The sequence below is a fragment of the Sturnira hondurensis genome, unplaced genomic scaffold (genome assembly GCF_014824575.4).
Source record: "Sturnira hondurensis isolate 20B ecotype Veracruz unplaced genomic scaffold, ASM1482457v3 Scaffold0007865, whole genome shotgun sequence".
In the NCBI taxonomy this organism is placed as follows: domain Eukaryota; kingdom Metazoa; phylum Chordata; class Mammalia; order Chiroptera; family Phyllostomidae; genus Sturnira; species Sturnira hondurensis.
In genome coordinates, this window is record NW_028080496.1 from 5732744 (window position 1) to 5757595 (window position 24852).

At 54.1% G+C, this 24852-nt stretch overlaps 1 protein-coding gene across 5 annotated transcripts; it reads left to right on the forward strand.

The window, feature by feature from the left end:
• Positions 1–4301: 4301 nt before the first annotated feature.
• On the forward strand, positions 4302–23084 carry KLHL25 (kelch like family member 25). Of its 5 annotated transcripts, none has more exons than XM_037053679.1 (3): positions 5172–5344; positions 17431–17530; positions 18472–23084. In XM_037053679.1, the coding sequence occupies exon 3, from the start codon at positions 18483–18485 to the stop codon at positions 20250–20252; it is 1770 nt and encodes a 589-aa protein (XP_036909574.1). In that variant the 5' UTR covers positions 5172–5344; positions 17431–17530; positions 18472–18482; the 3' UTR covers positions 20253–23084. The 5 variants fall into 5 exon arrangements, with proteins under 5 accessions (XP_036909576.1, XP_036909574.1, XP_036909572.1 ...); XM_037053677.1 differs by lacking the exon at positions 17431–17530 and having other exon boundaries at positions 18472–20271; positions 20413–23084; XM_037053678.1 differs by lacking the exon at positions 17431–17530 and having other exon boundaries at positions 18472–20271; positions 21416–23084.
• Positions 23085–24852: the final 1768 nt, after the last annotated feature.

Genomic DNA, 24852 nt, shown 5'->3' on the forward strand with positions numbered 1-24852 from the left:
TTTTAAAATTATTTTGTGAATAAGTGATAGCTTCTCATGGCTGAGAAAGTAAACTGTCTCACTGTCCAGTGCTGTCCTCACCTCTGTCCCCCATCAGTCCCTCCTCACTCACAGGGGACCATTGGGTTGAACCTCTCATTCATTTTCCTTTTCCTGTCTTTTTGCCTGTGGGGGTGGGGGCTGTGGTTGGGTTCATTTTCTGATTGTTCTCACAGTGCGTCTTCCCTGACACACGTGCATTTACAAGTATACCTTCTGATTTTTCCCTCTCTGGGCCCCAAAGATAGCACACTATACCCATTGTTCTGAATCTTCAACAGTTGCTTATTAACTATTTTTCCTCACAGTGTCTTTCCTTCTGGATTCTGGGAAGGAAGGGAATAGGACAGGCCCCTGGCCAACGTTTCTAAAAGGCGGCGTTTTCTGTGATGTTCTCTTATCTGCCTTCCTGCAGCCCATTCCCACCCCACCCCCCTCCCCAGCCCGGCTCCTCCACAGCTGGCACCGCTCCCTATCCACACGTGCCCACTGCTGCACAGACCCAGGCAGCCACCCCCCAAGCCCCTCCTGTACTGCCAGCATGCACTGCATGGTGCAGAGCACGAATGCACTTTCTACATCAAGTCAAAGCCCACTGGCTTTTCCTTGGGGCCAGGGCCTTCATGGACACCGCTAGAATGGAGACCACTGAGTAGCTACAGCTTCTTGGGGTAGGAACAGCAAGGTCAGAAGGGTTTCCTCCTCACAGGGTTCCCACACTGCCCCCAGGTGAAGGCAGGACACCCTCTCACCCCTGCAGGCTCTGTCCCTGCCAGGCCCAGCCTGGTTCCTGCTCCTTGGTGCCCAACACAATGGTGACCACTTGGCCCATTCCTCGGGAACCGAAGCTGACAAAGCCCCACCTGACCAGAGGTTCGATCTTTTGGGAGCTTAATCAAAAATTGAAGACTTGGCCGAATTTATCCAATCAGGAGATTGGAACCTGAAGCTGTATTCAAGGCATTCTAAACGCACTGGATAAATATTTATGGAGAGGCCACTGTGAGCCAGCTGGGTCTGGAACTGCAGCAGTGAGCAAAACAAAGCCCCTGCTCTCAGGGAACTTGCATTCTGGTAGAGGAGACGGCCAATTCGATCCCCAACCACAGGTCAAATGTATGGTGTCTTCGTATTGTCAACATTTGTGTATTTGTACCGTCAACCAGGAACACTGTAGCTCAACAACTTGGATTTATTCTTTGTTGCAGTGAGGGAGACCACACACCATGGGGGCACCAAGGGGCATCTCAGTGCCGGGGTATCAGAAAGAACCTATGATGGGATCTGGCTTTGGTTGAGTGGTTTGGGAGAGGGCTGAAGAAAGCGGGGATTTACTCTAAGTGAGGTGCTTTCAGAAAGCAGGGACGTAAATGGAAGCATCATGTGAGACTTCTGTATGCAGCCGGCTCACATGGAGCTAATGCAGTTGGGAGGCACATAACTGCTCTTCTACTCTTAGTCCTTCCTCCCGTCTGGAAAATGGATGTTAGAACTGGCGCTCCTGCAGCCATCTTGGAAAACAAGTGTGTAAGTGGAAACCAAGCATTAAGGATGGTAGAATGGAAACAGGGGAGCCTATGTTCCTGGTAACTCTGGAGCTGCCAAACAGTCATGGATTACTTCATTCTAGATGCACTTCAATAAACAAACTGCTGTCTTTTTAACGGTCAGTTATTTGGGGTCTTCTGTCTTATGCCGCAAAAGTAAATACTAATTGATATAAGATGTATGCGAACTATTTCAACAGTTAGTGGTGTCATGGCCCCTCCCTTCTCAGAACTCCCTCTGCAGTGAGGTGGCCTCACAGGAAGTGGGTCATTAAAACACAGGCAGGTAGCCCTGGCTGGTGTAGCTCAGTGGATTGAGCGCGGGCCTGTGAACCACACGATCGCGGTTCGATTCCCAGTCAGGGCACATGCCTGGGTTGCAGGCCAGTTCCCAGCAGGGGACTCATGAGAGGCAAGCATACATTGATATTTCTCTCCTTCCCTTCCCCTCTATAGATAAATAAATAAAACCTTAAAAAAAACCCAAAAACAGGCAGGTAAAGGCTGTGAGAGTGGTTATGTTCCAGGGTCTACAGCAGGGGTATCAAACTCATTTTCACTGGGGGCCACATCAGCCTCGTGATTGCCTTTAAAGGGCCGAATGTAATTTTAGGACTGTATAAATGTAACTACTCCTTAACTAGGGGCAAGGAGCTCGGCGCTGCTGCTGAGTGGAAACAAGGTGCCGGGCAGGATAAAACAAGGTGGAGGGCTGGATTTACCCACGAGCCTTGTGTTTGCCACCTGCGGTCTACAGGAAGGACAGAGCCCGATGGCAAAGCAACTTCATCTTCTCTTTTCCTTCCAACCTATATCTAAATTCAGTAACTCAACCCATGTCCTTGTTTGTATTTCATTCCATTGCCTATACTTTATTTTAATATATTTCAGCACCCAATTTAAGCTCTGGAGGTGAGCGGGGTGGTGCAGGGTTGAGGGGGGGGCAATGATAATGTGACTCTGATTTTAGATGGTTGGCATTTATAACCTCACAGAGAACCTGAATGGAATAATAAGCAACGATTATGAACTTGCTACAAATCAATTTTGTATGTGAAGCTTCATCCAACCAACAATTATATAAACACTCTAGCTCCCGGAAAATTGGCCAGATGCTAAAACTACAAATGTGATCTGTGTCATTTCTTTAATGGACCAATTACTTTGCGGCTGCCTTTTCCCCATTGAAGGCACCTTAACAGCACCTTGGCCGGCTCTTGCCTCTGGCCAAGACTGCTCTTAAATAGCAAAACTCTCATGGCTTAAAAGTCTCCAGCTCTGGGCCAAATGGAGACAAATGTACTTTCTAAGGTGACACACTCATTATATATGTTCTCTTATTTAATCTTTACAGTAAGCCTGCAAGATAGTTTCTAGGATCCTCCCTTCACCTGTAAGAGTTTGACATGCAAAAGGGTAAGCAATCTGCCCTGGCTGGGTAGCTCAGCTGCTTAGTGTTGTCTTGATATGCCAAGGCTGAGGGTTCAATACTTGGTCAGGGCACACACAAGAATCAACTAATGAATGCATCAATAAGTGGAACAACAAATCGATGTTTCTCTCTCGAAAAATCAAGAAATAACATTCTAAAACACATTTTTTGAATTTTTTTAAAGCCTGAGTTAAAAAAAAAAAGACTGGAGGACTGCCTCACATGGAGCTACACAGCTACACAAATGCTACACAAATGCTACACAGCATTTCAGGGTTCAAACCAAGATCCCAGGTTGCTTGCCTCTACACCATACTGTTCCCCGCCCCGCAACACCACCACCACCACACACAAATGTCCTCTCTGGTGGTGTCTTCCCTATCATCTCACAGCCTTTTAAGCCTGGAATCTCCTTGTCCTTGACCTCCTAGGTTAGCCTGTGGCCAGTGGGGCCTGTCCTTCCTGGGAATTTTCCCCACCCCCTGCTTAGCTCTTATAGCTTTTTATACTTTAGCGTTACCCTCTGTATCCTCGACCTACGGGAATCACCCATTTCCAGTAGGAGGGACTAAAGAATGGACGCTTACTGTGCACTTACTTGTCACAGGAGTTTGTCTCCATTAGTCCTGAAAATAATTGTATGAGGACTTTTGTCCCTTCCACATGTTAACTGATGGTCATTGGTGCCAATTCAATGCCAATGGGAACCCCCAACTCGGGGTGCGGTGAAGAACATTCTATTCATCGCAAACAGTGCAAGCGTGAGAAGACATGGCGGGGAGTCAGCGACACGGTATGCTCAGGAGAGGCGCCCCCTTCAGCCGAGGCGTTCCAGCTGCCAGGCGCTCCTCTCCTCCCAACATGGTGGAAAGGAGCCCTTCGGCGGAGATGCCCTCTTTCCATAGAACCTGACAGCATCCCTGGCAGGACTGCTGGGTGGATGGCAGCCCCCAGGTCCCAGCAGGGACACCTAGTCTAAAACACAGTCCCTAGTTTAAAGGGAAACTACACTCCTCAGGCACAGGAAGCTGACTTTATATAAAGATAAGTTCCCGCCCCAGTTCCTAATTGGTCCATCCTCATGCAAATAAGGACTCCTAATGTTTAGTGTTGATTGGTCCAAAAAGCACTATCCTGATTGGTCAGAATGAAGCTGCTTTGATTGGCCAGGGAGATACCAAGAGGGAGGAGAATAAAGCTGTGTGCATCTCCAATTGGTTGGGGAAATTCTCAGTCAAATCGGTTGAAATAGGATTTCAGGAATTCTTTTATGAGGGATGGCTCAGCCATCAGAAACATAGTGCGGGGTAGGCAGTTCAGTGTGGCCTGTGGGCAGTTTAAATGCAGGCTTCTCCTGAAGGCTGGCCTGCCTGAGAGGCCCCCGTTTAAAAAGGACTGCTAGGCTGTTTTTAAATTGGAGCTCAGTGAGCCACCAAGGAGCCATTCTTGGTGGATATCTTCTTACTCAGGGTCAACACACTCGGTACAGATGAAGAAACCTGATACCCAGCAACCTGAAATGGTGGAAGGAGATGAAAACTCAGAGGTAAGGAGAGGTTACAGATTATCCCTGCCACCAGACTAGCGCGTCCCTCAGGCGTTTGTAGAATGAATTAATGAATGGATGAATGAGTGAATATTTAAAGGTCTGCTTACAAAAGAAACTTAGAAATGACACAGGTAGAAGCGCTTCAGTACCCTGAAAAATACATATTCCAGATATAGGCAGGGTTGGAGGGGCTGCAGAAAATCCCAAACACTGAAACAAGCCCAGAATAAAAAGAAAACGTTTCCTCAACACTTTCGCAAATAAAAATGTAGCTCTGCAGACCAGTGGCAGAAGGGGCTTCTGCAATTTATAAAGCCCCCACCTTCAGAAAGGTCTAGAACACCGCTGGGTTTTGTTTCCAAACTTCCTCGGCGCACTAGAGGGGGGCGGGGAACAGATGCCTGTCCCTTTAAGAATCTGGTCGAAGTCCTCTTCTCCCTGCCCCGCCCCCTCACGGTACCGGTGCATTGGGGGAGCCCATCCCTTTAGCCTCTTGCGGACTGAACTACGGGTTCGCACGCCCATCCGTCACAGAGGCGCCGCCTCTGATTGGCTGGTGCGCCTCGGGCCGCGAGGCGGGGCGGGAAGGCCGGAGTAACTAGTTTGTTGGTGGAACCCGGGCTGTACTGCGGCGGCAGAGGCTCTGGAGCTGTAGAGAGCGGGGGAGGGAAGCGGCAGCGGCGGTGGCAGAAGCTCGGAGGCTCTGGCAGCCAGGGGTCTCTGATCGCGGCGACGGGCCCGGGGCTGAAAGGGCGGCAGGTGGAGGCGCCCCGAGCGGTGAGTACCTGGGCTGGGCTGAGGGCACAACCTCGGGCCTGGGTAGCTGTGAGCCGGGCCGCCCGCGTTGGCACTTGTCACTACCCCGGACCCACATCAGGTCCTGCGCGATCCCCCGTGGGAGCTCCGAGCTGAGTGGGCTTCTGCGGGGCCGGGTTCCCGAAGCCGGACCGGCAACCGCGGGATCTGGGGCGGGGGTGGCTGGAGTCGGGGACAATGGTGGGGGTGGGGTGGGACTGTGGTTCGCCACCTTCTCCCCAACGCCGGCTCTTCCTGCGAGCCTGGGGACCCGGCGAGGGCATTTGTGGAGAGCTCTGGGAGAGGGAATGAATTGTTTTGTAAATGGATGTTGCGCGCGGGAGCAGCAACTGTTTCCCTTGGGAGTGGTTGATTCATTCAGTCAGCGGACTCTCTTTTTAAAAAATCACTGTCGATCCTGGAAAGAGGAGGCTGCATGTCCTGGAGGCTGCGAGCGGCCCGGCGAAGTCCCCACGCACTTGACACCGAGGGCCAGATGGGGTGTCGGAGGGGTCTAACCAGGGACGCGCCCGCGGCCCCTGGGCCCCCGGCCATTTGTGTCCCACTTCACAGGGCCCCTTGTCCTTGTTTAGAGAGCCGCGGAGCCACAGAGAAAGAGTCATACGCCCTAAGTCCCACCCACTTGCCCACCGGGTGGCGGCCACCCTCCAGCCCGCTCCACTCTTCCTCGCGTCCTGCTCGGGCCCCAGGACCCCACGCACTGAGGCGGAGCCCCCACGGTTCCTTTCACCCCTCGTGGTTGCTTGAGAAGCGTTTCCTTTGGGAGACTGTACCCCCAGGGGCACCGGACACTTTTGTGCTGCTGCTTCAGACCCCCCAAATGTCATTGCCATTATCTTTGAGCAAAGAAAAACTTTATCCACGACTGATCAAAGGGGCTGGGGTGGGGGCAGGCCCAGGCCCCTGAAGGTATGGTCTGGCTGTTCTGGGGGCCTGCTGGGTTGCTCGGAGCAGGCTGAGGGCCCCCTGAGTTTAGGCCATCCGTGGGGAGTCCGGACAGAGAAGCCAGAACCCCATTTTCTTATCGTGGACCAGACTCTGATGACTGTGATTTGGGCCAGAACCTTTGGGACCCCGGGCCTCACTTTCCCCATTCATAGGTGGGACTGATGGGCCTGGGAGTGCTGTTAGGACTCCTAGGGGGTGTTGATGAAGGGTAACATTTGGGGACTGGGAACAAGGTAGGACACAAGGTCCACCCCACAGGGTCCAATTTGGTGTCCTAAGACCAGGCAGGCATCCTTGGGTCCCCAAGCTGGACCTGTGGGGGTTGACGGAGTCAGCCTTGGCAGACATCTCTGTCTCCGTCTCTGGTGATTCCGTTTGTCAGGAAGTGACTTCAGGGAGTTTGTTAAAAGGCAGGTAGAAATGGTAGAAGCCTTCACCCTGGGGCTAGGGCCAGATCTGTTTGTGGTGCAGAGAGAGAGGAGATGTGGGTGACATACAGGCTCCACATGCCCTTTAATAGCATCTTAAACCTGCGGGAACTCGGTGTGGAAAGAGGAGAGCAGGAAGAAAAGAGGAAGACTGCCCAGGCCTGGGAGTGCCTGGTCTGCTGTGAAAGAGGCCCAGTTCTTTCCATTTATCGCTCTGATACATGGTAGAGTGTTATTTAGTGGGTGGTTTGTTCATTCATTTATTAATTGATTGTTGATTGGAACCCTGCCTTCAGGGAGCTCTTAAGTGAGGGTGTGCTGGCCTCTGGATTAGGGGCCCCGACACATGGAGGTGTGTGCGTACAGAATTCCTCAGTGGTAAGGGCAGCAAGGGGAGCCGAGGGCACACAGGAGGGGCACAGGTGGTGAAGACTTTCTAAAGAGAAGATGCCTAGACTAGGTAAAGATCAGAAAGGCACGCCAGAGCCCATCTTCCAGGCTCTGGGTGGCTGCTTTTTTCTACCAGCCACTCAGACTTCTCCCAGAGACAAATTCATTGCTGACCTTAAGGCAGGTGCAGGTTAAGCTTGGAGAGGAAGGAGGCAGAAGGTGATAGAAAGGTCCCTTGGGGACTGTGGTGGCCTGGCCTGTGGAGTGCAGTCCCCAGGAAGATGGATGGCTTCTGGACACAGCCCTTCTGCTCAGGGGGTCCTGGGAGAACCTCCCCCGCCCCACCCAATCCCAAAGCCTGGTCCATTGCCCGAGCCCCCGGTCCCTCTGGACCAGCTGGCAGAGTGGGTGTGGCCTGGCCAGGAGGGGGCCACCTGAGCTGGCAGGAGGAAACAGAGTAGCCAGACGCAAGCCAATCACTGGGCTGATTGAGATGATGGTTTTCATTTAATGTGCTAAATTTTATAAGTGAATTGCTTTGGGTGGCCAGGACTGTTGGAGCATTTTCCCAGCCAGAAAGCACTTAGTTGGAACAACTGGCAGTGGGAAGAACATGCCCACCCCCTGCTTTTACTCCCAGTACCCTCACAGGACTTTCCCTTGGTGATCTGGGTCTGTCTGCAGGTGAGGGAAGTCGGCCCAGTGTCCACAGCAGGTTCCAACCCCTTCCCTGGACCCCTGAGCCTGACCAGGGCTACCCCTATCCTAGTCTAAAGGTAGCAACAGTGATACCTGTCACTTCCAGGCACCCACCCTGCCAGACCAACTCCAAGTCTTTCAGCTGTTAGGCGCTGGGAGGGAGGTGGTGTGGCCGTGAGGCCAGAGAGAGGACTCAGGGAAAAAGGGCTCTGTTTCGTCTCTTCAGCACATCTTTGTCTCTTCGTCTCCCCAGCCCATCTTCCTTCAGCATGGGCTGGGGAACTGCATCTGGGTGCACCTGTACCTGTGCGTCTGTGACCAGCCCTCTCCTGGGGCCCTAGCCACGTCCCCCGTCTGCTGTTCTGGCATCCACAGACAGCCCTTGTGCACTGCTGAATCTTTCCTTCCAAGCCCTGTCGGTGCCCTTTTCATGCAAAAGGATGAGCATTTATGGCTCCTTGAACTGCTTGTCAAATTGCCAGCTCTGTGGTCGGAACCCCCACACCTGGAACCTGTGGGCAGAAAGAACACTTAAGTGGGGGGCTGGGAGTCCTTCTCTGCCCCTGCCTGGCTGTATGATTTCAGGTAGGTCCCCTTAACTTTGGGGGCCTCCGTTTCCTCTTCTGTAAAATGAGTGGATGCTCTTCTGTGCCATGCTTTCAGCAAATGTTTTGCTGTGAAATCTCTGAAGTTCTTGGAGCATCCGGTGTTAAATAGTTTTATAAGCCTTGAGTTATTGCGTTAACCTTTGTGGGCAGGAAAAGTTTGAGAAGCCGCAGCCAGCAGAGTGAGGGGTTGCTGAATCGGAAGTCTAGTTCCAGCTCTGCCTCTGGGAAAATCACTGTCCCTCTCTGGGACCCCTTTTCTTTTTCACCTGTAGAACGAGGGGTGCGATAGGCCAGCTCCCAGTTTCTTTTCCTTCCTTGGTGAGTGGAAACTGAGTCAGACTTCTTCATAACTCAAGAGCTACAGGGCGGTTCTCTCTCAGTTCCTTGCTTCTGCCCACTGTGTCTGGGGCCCCCATGTGAAGTGCTTGCAGGCACTGGGTGTGCCTTTGGGTGAAGGGCTGGTGAAGCCAGAGGACTGGGTGAAGGGAGAGACAAGCTGGGCCCAAAGGAAGGTGGCTTGTTTCCCAAGGTTGCTCTTAACTGGTCCTGGATAGGGAGCTGAGCAAACAGTGTGGGGGAGCAGTTAGGGTAACCCCACTCCTGCACCCCAGAACAGATGTAGTGGGACCTAGCCTGTGCGGTTTCTCCTGGGCATAGAGCCTCGGGCCACCTCTGAGAAAACAGGTGGACAAAGAGGTCCCCCCAAAGAGGGATTGAAGGGAGCCCAAGAGATTTTGGAGCTCTTGCCTGCTGCACACCAGGCTTTGCCAAGGAGGTGCCTGCAAGACCAGTTGGATGGCTCCTCCCCCAAGGAGACAGGGCGCTGAGCAGGTCCTGGGGGAATCCTGCCCTGAGGGAGGGGCTCCTGTGCCTTGGTGTCACTCCCCACCCACCTCTGTCAGCAGTGAAGACACCTACTGTCAGCAGATTCCCTCAGACTAGGACGCAGGTATTGGAGGGGAACCAGCAGCCTCCGTCATTTTCTACCTGCTCCTTGGGTCCCAAGGAGAACTCACCACAGATCAATTTAGGCTGAACGGAATTAATTTCCTAATTAAGATAAGAGAAGCTCTGCTCCTTTGATGAGCTGCCTGGCAGGTTTGCCCTCAGCCAGGCCAGATGTGTCTGGGCAGGAGAGAGGCCCGAGACAGGAGCTCTTTTTTCTAGAAAACTGTGGTGCTTACATCCGGCATCCAGAGTTCAAGTGCTGCTGTGTCCTCCCTCGTTGGACTTGGGAGGCCCTGGATCCGAATGCCACCCCTCCCCCTGCCTGGTGGTGTTGGGCTCGCAGCACAGTGCAGTAACTGCCCACCTCTCTGGGTCCAGTGCCCTGACCTGTAAAATGCAGATGGTCTTTGCACCTGAGGCCGTGCTGGGGATTAGCACAGGGAACACTCAGAACAGTGCCCAGTACATTGTGAGTGCTCAGTAGCTCTACTTATGTTTAGTAGTGTTGTCGTTACCGTTCATCACCGAGCTGTTGTTTTCTTACTTGTGAATTACAGAAATAGTGGGACATATGTTCCCATGGGTGGGTGAAGTCAGGTGACTGGTTTTGGCCAGTTAGATGGCAGCAGAAGCAATGTGTATCCTTCCCGGCCAAGCACTGCATTGTCTGTGCCGCACTTTCCAGAGAGCTCTATCTTCCCTTTGGTGTGGTGACCACTCTGTCATCTGGGTCCCTGGGAGTGACAGTGATGAGACACTCCCCCCCTCCACCAGAAATAACCCTCTATCCTCTAAAGAGGACTGAGATCTGGAGGTGTTTGTTGCTGCAGCCTCACTAGCCCTCCCTGAGCAAAACAGTCAGAACCTTGTCAGGCTTGATTGCGAGGATTAAAGGATTCCGTTTGGTGTGAGATGGTCCATGGTAGTCATGTGTTTGGTTTGGCTTCCTTCCCTGTCCAAAGCCACAAGTGGAGTAGGGTTTCTTCACCATGAGTAGGGTTTCGCAGGTCTGACCCCTTACCTTTCTGGGAAAGCAGAGCCAGTCGTTCTGGGCAAGGCTGGCACAGCACACGGCCTGAACCCTTCCTCCAGGAGTAACGTGGCCGCACACCTATCGTTTTTCAGGGCTAGCTCTGGCTCCCCAACCACCAGAGGCTGCCGTCAGCCTGGGGTTTTCTATCAATCATGGAAGCTGAAGTATTAGGCTGCCCTTCCTGACATGTGCTTAACACTTGGGTGCATTAAGCAGAAAAGCTGGAACACATGGACAAGGCGCTGAAGCATTTGCCCGCCCCTCTGGGTCTGCAGGGACCTCCTCCCCCCCTCCCCCCCCCGCCCCACTCAGGCTGTGGGGCAGGCATATAGGCAGGCTACATGTAGGGTAACCTCAGGACTCCCTGCCTGGCAGGGACTGTGTGGTGGCACTGTTGGTCATGACCTGAGTAGAGTACGTGGGAACCAGGTTGCGAGTGCTCTGTCAGGGTGGGAAGGTGTTGGGATTCTGCCCTGGGGGCTGAGCTCAAGGGTAGGCTGGCCGGTCAGCCCTGCCTACCCTTTGTGGGGAACTGTCAGGTGTATGGGCACCTTGGTACTACCTGAAGACGAATGCCATTTGTTTACCAAGCAGTGTATGAGCAGCATCCTCACCCGGCCCTGGGCCTTGTTCTGCCCTGGGCCAGCTGCCATAGCCAGCCCATCCCCTGCAGGAGAGCAGGGGGTTGAGGTGAGGCAAGGATGGGGTGAGGCCGAGGGCTGGGGTGGGGCTCAGTGGCAACCAGCAGCGATCACCAGACTAACCACATGAAAGCAGAAGGTGTGCATTATGTAATTCTTGTAACAGTACTGCCGGTATGAAATCTTTCACAATTAAAAGCCGGAAAACAAAATCAAAATGAATACACAGCAAAAATATAAGTAATTCTAATCCATTGAATTTTAAGTTAAAAACAGGGTACATATAACTTTTGAAAAGTATCTATCCTTTTTTTTTCTGTAAAGAAAGGGCCATTGAAAGGCAGGAACATCTAGAGAAAGGACCCTTTGTCCGATAATTCACTTGTATCTGGAATGATCTGTGGCCCTGATTCAGTTACAGTGGTCACACTAATTTTCCTTTCAATTAACAATTAGATTTGTCTGCTTAATAGGGTGCTTAGTTTGTTTTCCACTTGAAAATTGGAAGGGTGCACGCCTGCACCCTGTGGGCTCCCTGAGGTGCTCCCAGACATCGGGGTGGGGCTGGCATTTGAGCCGCAGCACCGTGGTGTGTCCACCGCCGGGAGCCCTGCAGGTGCGTGATGCGTGACGTGTGACAGTCGTGCCTAAGTCCTTCGCCATTATAGCTGTGGGACTAACCCAGACCAATTGGCTTGACAGAAACCGGTAGTGTTTTTCCTGATTATAAAAACACTACCCACTCATTAACAAATCAAACCACTTAAAGATGGACAGAGAGTGGAAATCCTCCTTATTCAAAGCGGAGGTTAGGGACGGAGCAGCAGTTGGGAATGTCTGCTGTGTTCCTTATTCAGCCACAGTGGTAACAACAGTGACAAGAGTTAAACAGTGGATGGAGGAAGCATGCATGATGGGCCCAGGGCATTCTGAATGCTCATCGCCTGCTGTCTCATTTAATTCTCACAACAGCCCAATAACGTAGTGATTGTTTGCATCATCACTTTTTGGTTGGGGAAAAAAAAGTAGTAGACCCAAGGAGGCGAATTAACTTGGCCACAGTCGCACAGCAACAGCTAAGCTGTCCTTAGGAGCCCCGTTCCTAACCCCTGGCCCAGAGGAACTGGGGCCTCCCCTCAGGGCTGCTGTGATGGCCTCTGGTGCCTTTTTCTCTCAGAATAGAGGCCTTTGGCTTTCAGTTGCTGGAATCTTGGTAGGGCATGGAGCGATTTTCTGAAGGTCTCACAGGTTAGGTACTCTGTTTCCCTGTCCATTTACTTAACTTCCAAGGATGTGGATAAGTGAGCTGGGCACGTGGTTATTTGGTGCATCTAAGGACTTCCTGGGCTGGGTGTGTGACTGGTGATCACTGACCACCAGCACATGAAACCCGTTACCTCGGTGTCTGGGTGGCCTCCCTGGAGGTGGAGAGGGTGGAGGGACATACCCAGCTAAGACTCCTTATCAAGGTGAGCAGCCCTGACCTCTGAATCTGGTGAGTCCTTGTACTACTTGCAAACCTCGGTGGCCAGTGACAGAAACCCCTCTCAAACAGGCAAAAAGGACATCTGGGGCAGACAGGCTCAGGTTGAGCAGGGACCAGAGACCCTGCTCCTGGCCTCTGTCCAGCCCTGTCTGCGGCCCTGGGAACAGAGCCCACTCCATGCCCCGAAGTACACCAAACGTCATCTACAGGAGTCTCCTTGCCCCGTCTTGGGAGGATGGCACCGGCTGATTGGTGGGCTGGGTCTCATTTAGCCAACCCTCGGGGCCCAGCGATGTGCCTGTGCCAAATGCCCAACACGGGGCCTGCATCTGAATGGGCTGGAGTGGAGGTTCCTGAGGACAGTCAGGATGTCAGCCCAGGCAGCAGGGCGTTGTGCTGGCTCGCATGAGAGAGCCGCCACATGCGCCCACTGTCGCACCCATCTCAGCCGCACCCGCCTCCATCCCAGCCTTCGTCCTCTCTTAAGTCTGGATGCAGCCAGCACTTGAGTTAGATGCCCTCACCTTGGAGGTGCCTGGGCTGATAGTCGTCTCCAGTGGGAACCTGCTTGGGTGTGTCGCTGGCTCTTTGCCTGTGTGGGGAGTTTGCGTCAGCCAGAAGGCATCTAGGTGCTGAGCAAGACACCGGTCAGCTCCAGGGCCCCAGGCTGACTAAGCAGTGTTGGCCTTGGAAAGGTTGCCTCGTGCCCTCAACTGCAGGGCAAATACAGCTGCCCTGCACGGGTGGACCCTGCTTTCTGGTGCTTTCTCAGTCTTCGTCTTGATCCCCATCCAGAAGGAGTCCCCACCTAGATCCCTGATAGGGCCGCCCTGTCAGCGACACCCCAGAGGGAGCCGGGGTCCAGCTCACACCCCACAGACCCAACGCCAGCTGCCTCACAGGTGGACCTGGGACCACCTCCAAGGGGGACCAGGTAGAGGGAGAGTTCTGTACGGGCCAGAAACCCAGGGAGGCCACTGCCTGATGGGTTCAGAGGGTATGTATGTCCACATGTGACCACGCAGGAAAGGCAGAGGCTGTCCACTCTGGCCAGCCAGGGCCCAGGTCCTGTGAGCGTCCATGGAGCCCGCTCCCCCAGGAGCAAGTACTGATGACACCCTGGTTACATACCTGTGGTTTATAAGGCAGAGAGCTGGCATTTCAGCCCAGGGCTGCCTATAAATAGAATCCAAGAGGAGTTTGGCACCACAGATGGTGTCCAAGCCCTTCAAACATTCACTGCTGCATTCAGGTCAAGCTCAGAAATGGCTTCCCTCCCTGCCTGGGCTCAGGGTCCACTGCAGGGCAGGTACAGTGAGGTGCTCAGGCACCCAGAGCAGGCAGGGACCTCAGTAATGCAAGGGCTCGTGAGCTGAACTGAAGCAAAGCCTCAGCGTCAGAGCCCTGACTGGGGGTCCTCCCAAGCGGCCCCCCAGCAGATGCACAGGCCAAAGGTCCCCCTTCTGCCTAGGCAGGATGAGGATTTAGCAATCACAGCAAGATTTGGGGAAGCACGGTGCAAGGTCCAGAATTCTCATGGGGCGATTCAGCTCTGTGTGGGGTGCATCCCACAGGCCAGGCTAGTGCAGCCTCTAGTCTCCATGACGCTGGTCTCAGGGCGAGGCTCAACGGTTGTGCCCTGTAAATAATTGCCAGTGAGCAAGCAACACTCAGAAGCCTGAGCAGGACAGGGACTTCACTTTACAGAAGGGAAGACTGAGGTGTAGAGGAAAGGAGAGGTGCCCCAGGGCTGGTGGTGGGGTGGGGATCATGGTGTCCTGCCCTCACCCTCATGCTGGTTGCACGCATCGCCCCACACTGAGGGCCAACCTCCTGACCCCAGAGCCCAATGGCCCTCGGTGCCTGGAGCTTGGGGGCCAGAACAGCAAGGCCAGGCCCCACCCCTGTGCCTTCCCTGCCCAGGCCCAGGAGCGGGGCCTTGCCCAGGCAGCTTTGATCTCGTCAGCTTGTGGCTTCTCTGGTTCTTTGACAGGGAAGGAGTGAGTGAGAGAGAACACAAACCTGGACACTTCCAAAGTCACTGAAGCATAAAACTGCTTCTTTCCTTTACCAGATCATTGCTTAAGTGGAAAACTGACTTGGAGTGGAGAAGGAGCTACAGACTTTAGAAATTGTGGGTCCAAGATGGTGGCACAGTAGGTGGATGTTACACTCATCTCCTCCTAGGACCAAACTGGAATCATAACTAAAATATAGAGCAAACAGTCTGAATAGCCAGCTGAAGGCTAGCCGAAGAGAAGTCTCATCACCAAGGATTTACAGAAGGAGCCACACTGAGACTGGTAGGAAGAGCGGAGATGTGAAAAGAGCTGGCCCGCTCCCCCAGCAATCAGACTGGGCATCCAAATTGGGAAAAGGAAGAAGTTAAACTATCATTATTTGCAGATGACATGCTTCTGTTTATAGAGAACCCTAAAGATTCCCCCCGAAAAACTACTAGAACTGATAGATGAATTCAGTAAAGTAGCAGGATACAGAATAAATATCCAGAAATCAGTTGCATTTTTATACATCAATAATGAACTATCAGGGAAACTAAGGAAATAATGTCATTTATATAAAAAAATAAAACAAAATACTGAGGAATAAATTTAACCAAGGATGTAAATGACCAGTAAAATCGGTCATTTTCAAGGATGTAAATCACTTGGGAAAGTATAAGACACTGATGAAAGAAAATGAAGAAGATACAAATAAGTGGAATCATATACCATGTTCATGGATAGGGGGAAAAATTAACACCATTAAAATGTGCATAATGCCAAAAGCAATCTGTAGATTCAACACGATTTCTATCAAGATACCAATTGCAAATTTCACAGAGCAAGAACAAATATTATAAAAATTTATATGGAGCCCTGGCTGGTGTAGCTCAGTGGATTGAGTGCGGGCCTGTGAACCAGACGATCGTGGTTCGATTCCCAGTCAGGGCACATACCTGGGTTGCAGGCCAGTTCCCAGCAGGGGCCAGTTCCCAGCAGGGGATGCATGAGAAGCAACCATACATTGATATTTCTCTTCCTCTCTCCTTCCCTTCCCCTCTAAAGATAAATAAATATTTTTTAAAATTTTTATATGGAACCATAAAGACTCTGAATAGCCACAGCAATCTTGAGAAAGAAGAACAAAGGTGGAGGAATCACACTACCTGATATCAAACTATAAGGCTATAGTAATCGGAAGCGTGATACTGACATAAAAACAGACATACAGATCAATGGACTAGGGTAGAGAGCCCAGAAATGACCCACACCCATATGGTAAATTAGTATTTGACAAAGGAGGCAAGAACGTACAGTGAGAAAAAGATGGCCTACTCAATAAATGGTGCTGGGAAAACTGGACAGGTACATATAGAAAAAAATTGAACTAGACCACTTTCTTACACCACACACAAGAATAAATTCAAAATGGATTAAAGTCTTAAATGTTAGACTCAACTATAAAAATCCTAGAAGAAAATATAGGTAGGAAAATCTCAGGCATTTTTCATAGCAATATTTTTTTCGGATATATCTCCTTAGGCAAGGGAAACAAAAGAAAAACTGAACAGTTTTTGCACAGCACAGGAAACCATCAGCAAAATGAAAAGAAACCCCACTGAAGGGGAGAACATACTTGTTAATGATACATCTGATAACGGGTTAATATCCAAAATTTATGAAAAGCTTATAATACTCAACACCAAAGAAAGAGAATCCAATTTAAGAATGGGCGAAGGACTTGAATAGCTACTTCTCCAAAGAAGACATACAGATGGCCAATAGACATAGGAAAAAATGCTCAGTGTCACTAATCATCAGAGAGATGCAAATTAAAACCACAATGAGGTATCACCTCACACCTATCAGAATGGCTACCATCAATGAATCAACAAAGAAGTGTTGGCGAGATCATGGAGGAAGGGAACCCCTTGCGCACTGCTAATGGGATTGCCCACTGCTGCAGCCACTGTGGAAAGCAGTATGTAGATACCTCAAAATATTAAAAATTGGAACTATCTTATGGCCCAGCTCTTCCATTTCTGGGAATATATTGAAGAAACCCAAACACTGATTTGAAAGAATATATGTACCCCTATATTCATTGCAGCATTATTTACAATAGCCAAGATTTGGAAGAGCAAGTGCCCATTAGTAGATTAGTGGAAGAAAATGCTGTGGTACATTTACACCGTGGAATACCATTCAGCTATAACAAAGAAGGACATCCTACCTTATGTGACAGCATGGATGACCCTGGAGAGTATTATGCTAAGTGCAATAAGCCAAAGGCAAGTACCATGTGTTTTCACTTATGTGTAAGAACCTCATGAACAAAATAAGCTAACAAACAAAACAGAAACAGACTCTTAGGTACAGAGAACAGACCCCCAGCTATTGGAGGGGAGAGGGGATGGGGAGTGGGTTAAAAAGGTGAAGGGATTAGCCAAAAACCCTCATAAAACTCAGAGACAGCAGTGTGGCGATTGCGAGAGGGGCAGTGGGGTGGGGGGAGGTGGAAGAGGACAAAGGGGAGATAGTGATCGGAAGGAGACTTGAATTGGGGTGGTGAACACACGAGACAGTTAAACAATGTCATTCAATAAAATTTTAAAAAAGAAAAAGTGGGGCTTTCGTGGTTTTTTTTTTTCCTCATTACTAACAGGAAGACATCACAGGCTTTGGGAGTCAGGACCCTTAATTCAGTTTGTTTTCTGGCCCCCTTTTTTTGAAATGTGTGATTTTGCCTGCCTGGCTGAGCCTCTCGTTCCCACAGCACTGCATCTCGTTGCCTGGACTTTTAATTGAAGTGCTTTGGAATCTCCCACATTCAAATGGGTGACAAGGTTGCGTCTGTTCACAGGGACCAGCACTCTGAGCCTTGTCCCAGCTGGGAGGAAGACGACAGACGGGAAGCAGGGGAAGTGCCCGAAGTGGCCCAGGAAGCTGGGGTCCTCTGTCAGGTTGGGTGGCTCCAGTGGCCAGTTTTTCTGCCCCTTCGGTTGAGGTGCATCTGGATTGCTTCACTGTTCAGTGTGTGCCGCTGTCGTCCGGGCCTTTGCCTCAGCGTCCCATGGGGACCTCCAAACTGAGCCGGTGTGAGTCAGTGGTCAGCTGGCCCTCACCCCCACACCCTCGTACATCCCAGTTGGGTCAAGAGGTCTCTGAGACCCCGGATGCTGAAAACGTCTCTGCACTGAGTGCTTGGGCTGTGACAGCACCTCTCCAGGATCTTTCGGGGGCTGGGAGCGGGGGCCTGGCCAGTGCTGCTTCGATCCCCACCCATGGCACGGCCCGCTGGGAGCCTGGGGGTGCGAGGTTGTGGCTGCAGCTGTGCATGTCCTTGCAAACACCATTTCAAATGCCCCTGTGGGATTGGCCTCCTTGGGCCAGTGGAGGGTAGGAACTGGGTCTGGCACTCAACAGCCCACGCGGAATCCTGCTCCAGCACCTCGGGCAGCCGCTTTGCCTCTCTGAGCCTTTTCCCCTTGTGGTGGAATGGGGCCACGTGGGCAGCATCCCCAGAAGCCGGATGCCATCAAGCACACATACTACTTAGCGTTCCCCTGACATTGTTTTAATCAGGCCAGGGACACCATTTGTGTGTCCTTGTAACCACAAGAGGCAGCACAGCTTGAACTTGCCCTGGGGTGGCTCGTATCCAGGCCAAAGGTGTTTGGTTCCAGAGCTAATGCAAACTCAGGAGAACAAAACCAATTTGCCAAGGGCAGGGGTGAAGGCCAGCCTCTGCTGCCTATGGGGTCCTCAGCGATGTGGTCGGTTGACATGAGGGATGGAGCTGAGTGGAGAGGTGTGGGAGGGGGCCGGGCACCAGGGGAGCCAGGGCCTGTGAAGTCACTGTGTCGGGAGTGGCCCATCTCACCTGTGGCCCTGTCCCCTGCAGGTTGGCTCAGCATGTCAGTCAGTGTCCACGAGACCCGCAAGTCACGGAGCAGCACAGGGTCCATGAACATCACGCTCTTCCACAAGGCGTCGCACCCCGACTGTGTGCTCGCCCACCTCAACACGCTGCGCAAGCACCGCATGTTCACCGACGTCACGCTCTGGGCCGGGGACCGCGCCTTCCCCTGCCACCGCGCCGTGCTGGCCGCCTCCAGCCGCTACTTCGAGGCCATGTTCAGCCACGGCCTGCGTGAGAGCCGGGACGACACGGTCAACTTCCAGGACAACCTGCACCCCGAGGTGCTGGAGCTGCTGCTGGACTTCGCCTACTCGTCCCGCATCGCCATCAACGAGGAGAACGCCGAGTCCCTGCTGGAGGCCGGCGACATGCTGCAGTTCCATGACGTGCGGGACGCAGCTGCCGAGTTCCTGGAGAAGAACCTCTTCCCCTCCAACTGCCTGGGCATGATGCTGCTGTCGGACGCCCACCAGTGCCGCCGGCTCTACGAGTTCTCCTGGCGCATGTGCCTGGTGCACTTCGAGACCGTGCGGCAGAGTGAGGACTTCAACAGCCTGTCCAAGGACATGCTGCTGGACCTCATCTCCAGCGACGAGCTGGAGACGGAGGACGAGCGGGTGGTCTTCGAGGCCATTCTCCAGTGGGTGAAGCACGACCTCGAGGGACGGAAGGCCCACCTGCCTGAGCTCCTCCGGAGCGTGCGGCTGGCCCTGCTGCCGTCCAACTGCCTGAAGGAGGCCGTGTCCAGCGAGGCCCTGCTCACGGCGGACGAGCGCACCAAGCTCATCATAGACGAGGCGCTCCACTGCAAGACCAAGATCCTGCAGAACGACGGGGTGGTCACCAGCCCCTGCGCCCGGCCGCGCAAAGCAGGCCACACGCTCCTCATCCTGGGCGGCCAGACCTTCATGTGTGACAAGATCTACCAGGTGGACCACAAGGCCAAGGAGATCATCCCGAAGGCAGACCTGCCCAGCCCCCGGAAGGAGTTCAGTGCTTCCGCAATCGGCTGCAAGGTCTACGTGACTGGGGGCAGGGGCTCCGAAAATGGGGTCTCCAAGGACGTGTGGGTATATGACACCGTCCACGAGGAGTGGTCCAAGGCAGCCCCCATGCTGATCGCCCGCTTCGGCCACGGCTCAGCTGAGCTGGAGAACTGTCTGTACGTGGTGGGGGGACACACGTCCCTGGCAGGCGTCTTCCCGGCCTCCCCCTCTGTCTCCCTGAAACAAGTGGAAAAGTACGACCCCGGGGCTAACAAGTGGACGATGGTAGCTCCGTTGAGGGATGGCGTCAGCAACGCGGCCGTGGTGAGCGCCAAGCTGAAGCTGTTTGTTTTTGGGGGGACCAGCATCCACCGGGACATGGTGTCCAAGGTCCAGTGCTACGACCCCTTGGAGAACCGGTGGACCATCAAGGCCGAGTGCCCCCAGCCCTGGCGGTACACGGGCGCCGCTGTGCTGGGCAGCCAGATCTTCATCATGGGAGGTGACACGGAATTCACAGCCGCCTCTGCTTACCGCTTCGACTGCGAGACCAACCAGTGGACGCGGATTGGGGACATGACCGCCAAGCGCATGTCCTGCCATGCCCTGGCCTCAGGCAACAAGCTCTATGTGGTGGGGGGCTACTTTGGGACCCAGAGGTGTAAGACCCTGGACTGCTATGACCCCACTGCGGACACATGGAGCTGCGTCACCACCGTGCCCTACTCGCTCATCCCCACGGCCTTTGTCAGCACCTGGAAGCACCTGCCTGCGTGAGGAGCCTCCGCAGAGCCAGGTGAGCACCGGCACCCGGGGCCCGTTCCCACTCTGGGTGAAGGTCACTGTCATCCAGGGATGGCCTAGTTGGGCAGCAGGGACTGGGGGACTCTGGGACCCTCTTTCGGAGCCAAAGCCTTGCTCTGCCCCTTCCTTGCAGTTGACCTTGAGCAAAGCAGATAACCCTTCTACCCAATGGCGAGACAGCGAGACATGGCTGCACATCAGGGTTACCAGGGGTCTCCTGACACACCCATGAGGAATTTGGGCCAACCTGCAGAGTCTGAGGCACAGTTTCTGTGTGACGGTGTCCTCACTTCTGACACCAGCTGCAGGGCAGGGGCCCCCAGGGCCACCAGAGATTCCTCTGTCACCAGAGGGCCTCCCAGAATGCACTGGGGCCGGCATGTTCACAGTTGTGGTTTATTACAGGGAAATGGTACAGATGAAGGTCAGCAACGGCCAGAGATGCACGGGGGCGTGGGGCAGTCAAAATGAAAAGCGCCCGCATGAGCACCGCGTCCTCTCCCTGAGGGGTCAGGACAGCGCTCCTCTCCTGACGTCAGTGAGTGACGGCGCACAGGAAGCACAGCCACCCAGGGACGCTCAGTGGCGCCTTCACATCCAGACGGTCCCCAGGTCCCCGGCACTCAGGCCAGATCACCTGATGGCCCACATGGTTCCTGTCAGTCTCCAGGTCGACCTTGGACAGGGTGAACCTGAGCCCCCACCCTAGGTTACATGATGTCCCTAACCCAGCCCAAGCCAACCCACTCCTATCAGGTGTGACACAGTACCTCCCAGAAGGTAGGGCAAAGGCCAGACCTCTGTTTGGGCAGGGCCGAATTCTCTCCCATACAGATGGCCGCACCCAGGCCGCAGGTCTGTGTGGGTCCAGGGTGCAGCTGCCGGGCGACCCTGCTCCAGGCTCCGGTGCTGGTGCTGTGGGCGACACTGGAGGCGGCGGGTGGTACCCGGCCTTCAGGAGCAGGTGCCCAGAACTGCGTGGACAGGCCGCTTGCCTGCTGGGTGAATGGAGACGCAGGTTGTCTGGAGGGCTCGCCTTTCTTTCCCTTTCGGAGTCACTGTGAGACATTCCTTGGGCATCTGTCAACGTGGGCAGGGCTCCCATTCTCTCTCTCTCTCTCTCTCTTGCCCTGCAGGCTCTGCATGTTTCTCCCTGTCCCCGGCTGCAGCTTTCACTGTCACACAGTGGCCCTGTCCCTGCTGGTGCCAGGTCAGCCCTCCAGGAGGCCGGCAGCATTGGTCTTGGGGGATGTCCTGAGCTTAGACAAGAGAAGTCATCGCCAGTGGTGTGTCTGCCTGAGGCCTTTTCCGCTGTGCAGTGGTTTGGGGGAAGGGGGCCTTCCACAGGGCGTGCAGTGATGCAGGGACTCCCTCAGCCTTCAGGAGGACACGTGTGCAGAGCTTTGAGGTCGCAGGTTTCACTGGGGCGTGGGGGGCCAGGCTGGGGAAAGCCCGGAGGGTGGGGGGTGGGCAGCACTGACGGCACAGCTTTGTTCGACTCAGGGCTTCTCTGTGGGCTTTGTTGTGTCACCCGCAGAGGACGTCCCAGACCTCAGGGAAACAGGGTCCAGCAGGACTGAGAGCAGACATTACCGAGGAGAAAACCGAGGCCACACTTTATAAGGGGCAGAACTCGTAAAGTAATCTCAGTGGCAGCCTCACCAGCAGATGACTCCCAGACTGTAGGGTTAGAGAGGAAATCTCCTGCGGGCTCCTCCGTGGAGGTGGGCTTGCCCTCGGTGACTTTACCACCTCCCACCGGGCCAGCCGTGCCCCAGGCGCAGACACAGATGTCCTGCCAGTCACACAGCAGGACCCAGGGCCTTGAGAGCCACATGCTGCTAGACTAGGGTCGCCTCCCCTGCACAAGCAGCAGCAATGACCCCATGTCCTGACGGGACCATGCTGGTCTGCAGGTTGTGGCCCTCCCCTTCAAGACAAGCAGCCAGTAGGAGCTGCGGACCCAGAGGGACTCCAGTAGGTCCCACGGTGCTGGACGCATCTCGGGGTAGAGGCCAGCAGCCAGGCCACCACCCCTGACCCCAACCAGCACCCCGGCCTTCCAGCTGGTAACTGGATTTGGCCCCTCTGCCCCGAGCTCACAAAGTGACCACGGTCCCAAGAGAACTGCCAGACATTTGTTCTTTTCACCATCCGAGTCGTTGGGACCCCCTCATCAGTCTCTCCTTAGCATCCGGGGTTCTGGAGAGATCAGCTCCTCCCAGCAGCCACCCTGACATCCAAGGTCAGTTTCTGGCTTATCGCTCGCTCACCCCGTTGTGCCATGTCACTGGAGGGACCCTTGTGCCTCAGCCAAGACCTGTGGCTCCCGCCTGCCCTCCTCGCAGTGCCACCTGGCTGGTTCCGGGCCAGGCTCCAAAGTGAGGCCACGTCACAAGCCAGCTGCCTTCGTAATTCAGCCCTGCAGCTTCTTGCAGACTCAGACCTTGTCAGGTTCACCCACTGATGAATGCCAGTTGCCACCTGGGAACCTTCTGGAGCAGAAGCATATCTCTCATCTTCAGACCGCACACACCCTCTGGGTCAGGGCCCGCCTGTGCTGGGGTGCTCCCTTGGCCACCCTGCTGCCATGGGCTCTGGTCCCCGGAGGTGGCTCTGCTGGAAAACTCGGGGAAGCCGCTGCTCCTGGGGCCAGAGCAGGAGCCCCTGACCCTGTTGGGCTGCTGAGCTGAGCTGAGCTGAGCTGAGCTGAGCACACTTCTCACAGCACAAAGGACCTCACGGTGCTTTCCCCAAATGTTGATACCTTTTTCCGTTTCTAACTTAATAAATGAACTGAGAACATCCCTGCTTTCTGTGAGCTTCGGAGCCTTTCTTGGGGGACAGAGTCACGGGCTGAGTTGTCTTTACCTCACCATCCAGGGCTCGGGGTCTGCCCCTCCTGTGAATGTGGGGAGACCCATTCCCTCTATTCAGATGACTGCAGCAGCTTAGAAGCCTTTGAATGGATTCTCCCGTCAAATCCTGTGTTTCCCACTCTCCTGACAGTCCTTCTTTCCTGGAAAACCCATGTCGTGAGCTCTCGGTTGAAAATTCCTTCGTCTCTGTGTGCCTGTTTGTGCACTGGGGTCTCCCAGTTGATACTCATTTGTGCAAAGATAACAAGTGTGTAAGGCTGGTGTAGTGACTGCAGAAGTGGGCACCAGTCACCGCAGCATGGCCCCCAGAACGCGGGTTCACCTGCGCCCTGTGCAGGCCAGCGCCGTCCCCGACTGCCAGAGTCTGAGCTGTGCCCTGGGGCCAGGTCAGGCCTCTGCAGGCGTGTGTTGTCCCAGCAGGTGCACAGTGCAGGGAGGTGGGGGCACACTGGTAGTGACGCCGGCTGGGCCCAGACGCCAGCTCTGCTTGTACGCAGTGACTTGTCTCCTTAGGTACATAAAGTACTGAAGTCCTTCCTTCAACAGTGTCCATCACTTTTGTCCCATCATTGTGTAACTTTCCAGCTGAGGAACTGCATGTGAGAAAAGTTAACTGGAAGGAGAAAGCGTTCCAGATTTTTGAGCAGAGTCAAAGGAAACCCCATTAGAAATACGTTTCCCGCTTAGCCCTGGCTGCTGGTAAACAAGGAGCTGAGTGTGAGTTTCAGCACCGAGGCTGTGGCTTCCCTGTGGCCTGGATTTCCACATCACCAGCCACCCTGTGGATGTGGTTACCGCAGTGGAAGGACTTCAGCTCCTACTTGCAAAGTGCAGTCTGCCTGAAGAAACACGCCTTGGCCTCCTGATTGTGAGAGTTTCTGAGGGGCTGACCACCCAGTGGTCTTCCAGCCTTTGTCCACAGCCCCCTCTTAAAGTGGGACCCCCCCAGCACACTCCGAAGCTCCTCACCACAGCCAGACTCCTGTAGAGCCAGGGACGAGTTTCAGGTGGCCAGTGTCCCCTCCTTCGGACACAGACAGGGTAAAGCTGGGTAGAAGGAGGTTGTCCAGGCAACTGCCCAGCTCCAACTCTGAAGCTGGGGGTGGGGTGGGAAGTTCAGGGACCCTCCAAGGGAAGGGACAGCTCCGGAGGGAGAACAAAGCAGGCCTGGCTCTCAGCTGGTCTGTTCCCAGGAGCCACTTGGTCACGCCTCCCCGCCCCCCCGCCCCCCCCCCACCGTCAGCTCCCCCAGGGAGGCCTTCCTGGGCCCCCTCTTCCCCTCTGCCACTCCAGACACAGTTTCCCAGGAACAAGGAAAGTTGCACAAAGGCGCCAGGAGGGAGGAGCAGCCCCAACTTCTGTGGGGACTATTTCTAGCTGTGCAGAGCAACAATTAGCATATGAAAGGAGGCCAGAGCGGCCTGGGGACAGGCCAGGCTGTAACGTGGATACCAAAGGCCGCTGGAGACGGGTGGGGGTGGGGAGGTCAGTGGGGCCCTGCAGCCCACATCCCCTGAATCTGGGGCACACACAACCCCTCCCAAGCCCAACTCCCCTTCCCTCTGTGCCCCTTTCAGGACACCCACAGGGTGGCAGAGCACCTCACCATCCTGTAGGTGACCAGGAGGCCCCTGAAAAAATGGGGGCAATTGCCTAAGCATCCTTCTCACTGACAAGGCATCCAGGACCCGGGG